Source organism: Fringilla coelebs, assembly GCF_963513975.1.
Source record: "Fringilla coelebs genome assembly, contig: SCAFFOLD_212, whole genome shotgun sequence".
Classification (NCBI taxonomy): Eukaryota; Metazoa; Chordata; class Aves; order Passeriformes; family Fringillidae; genus Fringilla; species Fringilla coelebs.
This window is the reverse complement of record NW_028167229.1, coordinates 1-6,941: the sequence shown is the minus strand read 5'-3', so window position 1 is coordinate 6,941 and position 6,941 is coordinate 1. Positions and strand designations below refer to the sequence as shown.

General features: G+C 49.9%; 1 protein-coding gene across 1 annotated transcript; it reads right to left on the bottom strand.

Moving 5' to 3' along the window:
* POMC (proopiomelanocortin) lies at positions 1-5,569 on the bottom strand (the record flags this gene model as incomplete). The annotated part of the gene is made up of 3 exons (XM_084227594.1): positions 1-549; positions 843-912; positions 5,439-5,569. 3 exons carry the CDS (start codon positions 5,567-5,569, stop codon positions 1-3), a joined length of 750 nt encoding a protein of 249 aa, XP_084083720.1.
* Between the last annotated feature and the right edge of the window lie 1,372 nt (positions 5,570-6,941).

Below are 6,941 nucleotides of genomic sequence, written 5' to 3'. Positions count from 1 at the left end.
TCACTGCCCATCCTTGACGAAACTCTTCCCGATGGCGTTCCTGAACAGCGTCACCAGCGGCGTCCGCGCCCGCTCCGAGCTCATGAATCCCCCGTAGCGCTTCTCCTTCCCGGAATTCCACGGAAACTTCCAGAACCCCTCCTCATCCTCCTCCCCCTCCTCCTCCTCCTCATGGGGTTCATCCCTCCGCAATTCCGACCGGGAATTCTCCTCCGACTCCTCCTCGGCCCCGTTGGGATAAACCTTGACCGGCCTCCGCTTGCGCCCCACCGGCTTCCCCCACCGGAAGTGCTCCATGGAATAGGAACGCCGGGAAAATCCCTCGGGAATTCCGGGATCGTTCCCGAATTTTTTTCCCTCTTCCTCCTCATCCTCCTCTTCCTCGTTTTCCCGGTGGCGTTTTCCGGGCTCGGTGCCGTTGTGGCGGCCGAAGCGGTTCCAGCGGAAGTGGCTCATGACGTAGCGCCGCAGGCCCTCGGAGAGCGGCTGGAATTGTCCGGGATTCCCGGGAAAAAGGGGAGATTCCAGGGAGAGCTGGGCCCGGCACGCCTGCGGAGGGGAGGGGGGGAAAGAATTCCCAAAAGGTTCAGTGGGATTCTGGGATGGAATTCCCACTTTTCCCGCTTCATTCCGGTTGGGAATGGGGGAATTGCGACCATCTGGAAGAGGAAAATTTTGGGCGAATTCCCAAATTTGGGAATTCCCTGGAACACCAAAAATTTCTGGGAGAGTCCCACGTGGGGAGGGATTTGGGAATTGCCGAATTTGGAATTCTGGGATGGAATTCCCATTTTTCTGTGATCCTGGAGTTCGGGATCGTTTGGGAATGGGGGAATTGGGACCATCCGGAAGCGGAAAATTTGGAATTCTGGACCCTCTGGAATTTGGGAGAATCCCAAATTTGGGAATTCCCTGGAACACCAAAAATTTTTGGGAGAGTCCCACGTGGGGAGGGATTTGGGAATTCCCAAATTTAGAAATTCCAGGATGGAATTCCCATTTTTCTGTGATCCCGGAGTTCGGGATTGTTTGGGAATGGGGGAATTGGGACCATCCGGAAGCGGAAAATTTGGGAATTCTGGACCCTCTGGAATTTGGGAGAATCCCAAATTTGGGAATTCCTGGAAAACCAAAAATTTCTGGGAGAGTCCCAAGTGGGGAGGGATTTGGGAATTCCCGAATTTGGGATTTTTTTTTTTTCATTTTTTGGGGATCTTTTGGGATTTGAGCCCAAAAATTCTCTGGAAAATTCCCATTCCCAAATCTCTCCATTTTTTTGGCATTTGATTTCCAAGTCCCCAAATCCCAAATCCCAAATCCCAAATCCCAAATCCCAAATCTTTCCCAGAATTCCAGCCTTGTTCCCGAGCTCCCAGCATTGGGAAATCTCCAATTTCAAAATCCAAAATCCCAAAATCTGAAACTTCGATCCCAAACCCTAAACCACAAATCCCAAACCCCAAATCCCAACAACCCAAACCACCAAACCCCAAAAACCCCAAAACCCCAAAACCCCAAAATCCCAAATGCCCAAGTCCCCAATCTCAAACCCAAACCCCAAATCCCCAAATCCCCAAACCCCACAATTTTTTGGGATTTAAATCTGTAACACCCAAACCCCAAACCCCAATCCCAAACCCCAAAACCGCAAACCCCGAATCCCAATAACCCCAAACCCAAACCCAAATCCCAAACCCCAAATCCCAACAACCCCAAACCCCCTAACCCCAAAAACCCCAAAACCCGAACCCCCCATACCACAAAACCCCAAACCCCAAATCCCAAAAACCCCAAACCCCCAACCTCAAACCCCAAATCCCAAAAACCCCAAATCCCAAACCCCAAACCCCAAATCCCAAATCCCAATGCCCAAACCCCAAAATCCCCCAAAACCAAACCCCAAATAGCCCAAACCCCAAAATCCCAAACTCCAAATCCCAAATCTTTACCAGAATTCCGGCCTCATTCCTGAGCTCCCAGCACTGGGAATTTCGCAACCCCAAACCCCAAACACCCCAAAATACCAAATCCCAAACCCCAAACCCCAAAATCCCCAAACCCCAAACCCCAAACCCCAAACCCCAACAACCCCAAATGGCCCAAACCCCAAACCCCAAATGGCCCAAACCGCAAACCCCAATAACCCCAATAACCCAAATAACCCCAATCCCAAACCCCAAACCCCAAACCCCAATTCCCAAACCCCAAACCCCAAACCCAAACCCCAATAACCCCAATCCCAAACCCCAAACCCCAAACCCCAAACCCCAATAACCCCAATCCAAACCCCAAACCCCAAACCCCAAACCCAATAACCCCAATCCCAAACCCCAAACCCCAAACCCCAATAACCCCAATAACCCCAATAACCCCAATCCCAAACCCCAAACCCCAAACCCCAATAACCCCAATCCCAAAGCCCAAACCCCAAACCCCAATAACCCCAATCCCAAACCCCAAAAAACCCCAAACCCCAATTCCCAAACCCCAAACCCCAAACCCCAATCCCCCCAATCCCGTTGCCGTCTCTCCGGTGCCACTGGCCTGCTCCCGGCCCCGCGCGTTTCCCAAACCCCAAACACCCCAATAACCCCAAACCCCAAACCCCGAACACCCCAATAACCCCAAACACCCCCAAACACCCCGAACACCCCAAACACCCCAAGCCCCCCAATAACCCCAAACACCCCAATAACCCCAAACACCCCAATAACCCCAATAACCCCAAACCCCCCAATAACCCCAAACACCCCAATAACCCCAATAACCCCAATAACCCCAATAACCCAATAACCCCAAACACCCCAATAACCTCAAACTCCAATAACCCCAAACACCCCAAACCCCAAACACTCCAAACTCCAAACCCCAATAACCCCAAACCCCAATAACCCCAAACACCCCAAACCCCAAACCCCAATAACCCCAAACACCCCAAACCCCAAACCCCAATAAACCCAAACCCCAATAACCCCAAACACCCCAAACCCAAACCCCAAACACCCCAAACCCCAAACCCAAACACCCAAACACCCCAAACCCCAAAACCCCAAACCCCAAACACCCCAAACCCCAAACCCCAATCCCATTACCGCCTCTCCGGTGCCGTTCTCCCGTTTCCCAATCCCAATAACACCAAACACCCCAAACCCCAAACCCCAAACCCCAATAACCCCAAACCCCAATAACCCCAAACTCCAAACCCAAACCCCAAATGCCCCAAACCCCAAACACCCCAAACCCCAAACCCCAAACCCCAAACCCCAATAACCCCAAACACCCCAAACACCCCAATAACCCCAAACCCCAATAACCCCAAACATCCCAATAACCCCAAACACCCCAATAACCCCAATAACCCAAACACCCCAATAACCCCAAACACCCCAAACACCCCAATAACCCCAAACACCCCAATAACCCCAAACACCCCAAACACCCCAATAACTCCAAACACCCCAATAAGTCCAAACACTCCAAACACCCCAATAACCCCAAACACCCCAAACCCCAAACACCCCAATAACCCCAAACACCCCAATCCCGACCCGTTACCGTCTCTCCGGTGCCGCCGTCCCGTTCCCGCTCCCGTCCCCGCACGTTTCCCAACCCCAAACCCCAATAACCCCAAACACCCCAAACCCCAAACATCCAAACCCCAAACCCCAATAACCCCAAACCCCAATCCCAAACCCCAAACACCCCAATAACCCCAAACACCCCAATAACCCCAAACACCCCAAACCCCAAACACCCCAAACACCCCAAACCCCAAAGCCCAAACACCCCAATCCCAATCCCGTTACCGTCTCTCCGGTGCCGCTCTCCCGTTCCCGTCCCCGCACGTTTCCCAACCCCAAACCCCAAACCCCAATAACCCCAATAACCCCGAACACCCCAATAACCCAAATAACCCCAAACACCCCAATAACCCAAATAACCCCAAACACCCCAATAACCCCAAACCCCCCAATAACCCCAAACACCCCAAACCCCCCAATAACCCCAAACACCCCAATAACCCCAAACCCCAAACCCCAAACAGCCCAAACCCCAATCCCAAACCCAAACCCCAAACCCCAATAACCCCAAACACCCCAATAACCCCAAACACCCAATAACCCCAATAACCCCAATCCCGTTACCGTCTCTCTGGTGCCGCTCTCCCGCTCCCGTCCCCGTGTGTTTCCCAACCCCAAACCCCAACAACCCCAAACCCCAATAACCCCAAACACCCCAATAAGCCCAACCCCAATCCCGTTACCGCCTCTCCGGTGCTGCTCTCCCGTTCCCGTTCCGTCCCCAGCGCGTTTCCCAACCCCAAACCCCAATAACCCCAAACACCCAAATAACCCCAAACACCCCAAACACCCAAACCCCAAACCCCAATAACCCCAATCCCAAACCCCAAACACCCCAAACCCCAAACCCCAAACCCCCCCAAACCCCAAACCCCAAACCCCAAACACCCCAATAACCCCAATAACCCCAAACACCCCAAATCCCAATAACCCCAATCCCGTTACCGTCTCTCCGTTGCCGCTCTCCCGTTCCCGTTCCCGTCCCCGTGCGTTCCCCAACCCCAAACCCTAAACACCCCAAACACCCCAGTAACCCCAGTAACCCCAATAACCCCAAACACCCCAAACCCCAAACCCCAAACCCCAAACCCCAATCCCAAACCCCAATAACCCCAATCCCGTTACCGTCTCTCCGGTGCCACTCTCCCGCTCCCGTCCCCGCGTGTTTCCCAACCCCAAACCCCAAACACCCCAAACACCCCAGTAACCCCAGTAACCCCAAACACCCCAATAACCCCAAACACCCCAATAACCCCAATAACCCCAATAACCCCAAACCCCAAATCCCAAACACCCCAATAACCCCAAACCCCAATCCCCAAACCCCAAACACCCCAATCCCAACCCCAAACCCCAATCCCGTTACCGTCTCTCTGGTGCTGCTCTCCCGTTACCGTCCCCGTGCGTTTCCCAATCCCAAACCCCAAACACCCCAAACACCCCAAACCCCAAATCCCAATCCCAAATCCCAATCCCAAATCCCAAACCCCAAACCCCAAACACCCCAAACACCCCAAACACCCCAAACCCCGATAACCCCAATCCCGTTACCGTCTCTCCGGTGCCGCCGTCCCGTTCCCGCTCCCGTCCCCCGCGCGTTTCCCAACCCAAACCCAAAACACCCCAAACTCCAAACCCCAATAACCCCAATCCCAATCCCCAAACCCCAAACACCCCAATAACCCCAAACCCCAAACACCCCAATAACCCCAATCCCAAACCCCAAACCCCAAACACCCCAAACCCCAATCCCAAACCCCAAACCCCAATAACCCCAAACCCAAACCCCAAACACCCCAATAACCCCAAACCCCAAACACCCCAATAATCCCAAACCCCAAACCCCAATCCCGTTACCGTCTCTCCGGTGCCGCCGTCCCGTTCCGTTCCCGTTCCCGTCCCCGCGCGTTTCCCCCGCAGGGCCCCGCGGCCCCGGCGCGGCTCCAGAGCATCAACGCCAACAGCGCCGCCAGCGGCGCCCGCCCCATCCCGGCCCCGCCGCCAACACCAACCGAGCTGGGAAAGGAAATTGGGGTTTGGGATTTTTGGGGAGTTTTGGGATTTTTTGGGGATTTTTGGGGGATTTTTTTTGGGATTTTTTAATGATTTTTTAATGATTTTTTGGGGATTTTGGGGATTTTTTGGGGGATTTTTTGAGGGTTTTGGGGGGATTTGGGGGGATTTTTTGTGGGTTTTTTGGGGATTTCCTTGATTTTTTGGGGATTTTTTGGGATTGTTTGGGATTTTGTTTGGGATTTTGGAGGGATTTTTAAAGGATTTTTGGGGAAGTTTTGGAGATTTTTTGGGGATTTTTTTGGGGATTTTTTTTGATTTTTAGGGGGTTTTGAGGGATTTTTTTGGGGATTTTTAAATGATTTTTTGGGGATTTTTGGGGGATTTTCTTAGGGATTTTGGGGAATTTTAGGGGATTTTTTGGGGATTTTTGGGGGATTTTCTTAGGGATTTTGGGGAATTTTAGGGGATTTTTTGGGGATTTTTGGGGGATTTTCTTAGGGATTTTGGGGATTTTTGGGGGATTTTTGGGGGGATTTCGGGGGATTTTTATGGGATTTTTGGGGATTTTTTTTTATTTTTTAATGATTTTTTGCGATTTTTTGGGGGAATTTTTGGGGGATTTTGGGGGGATTTTTAGATTATTTTTTAATGATTTTTGGGGGATTTTAAGGGGATTTTTGGGGGATTTCTGGGGGATTTTTGGAGATTTTCTTAGGGATTTTGGGGATTTTTGGAGATTTTTTGGGATTTTTTAAATGATTTTTTAATGATTTTTGGGGGATTTTTAAAATGAATTTTTGGGGATTTTTTTGGGGATTTTTTGGGATTTTTTAATGATTTTGGGGATTTTTTAATGATATTTTGGCGATTTTGGTTGGGATTTTTTGGGGTTTTTTGGGGCAATTTTTTGGGGGACTTTTTGGGATGTTGGGGGGATTTTAATGGGATTTTTTGGGGATTTTTTTTGGATTTTTAAATGATTTTTTGCGATTTTTTGGGGATTTTTTGGGGATTTTGGGGGGATTTTTAGTGATTTTTGATGATTTTGTAATGATTTTTTGGTGATTTTTGGTGATTTTGTAATGATTTTTTTGGGATTTTTGGGGGGATTTTTTTTTATTTTTTAATGATTTTTTTGGGATTTTTTTTTTATTTTTAAGGGATTTTTGGGGGATTTTTAAATGATTTTTAATGATTTTTTAATGATTTTTTTGGGATTTTGGGGGATTTTAAATTATTTTTTGGGGATTTTTAAATTATTTTTGGGGGATTTTTTAGCGATTTTGGGGGGATTTTGGTTGGGATTTTTTAATGATTTTTTGGGGGTTTTTTGGGGATTCTTTT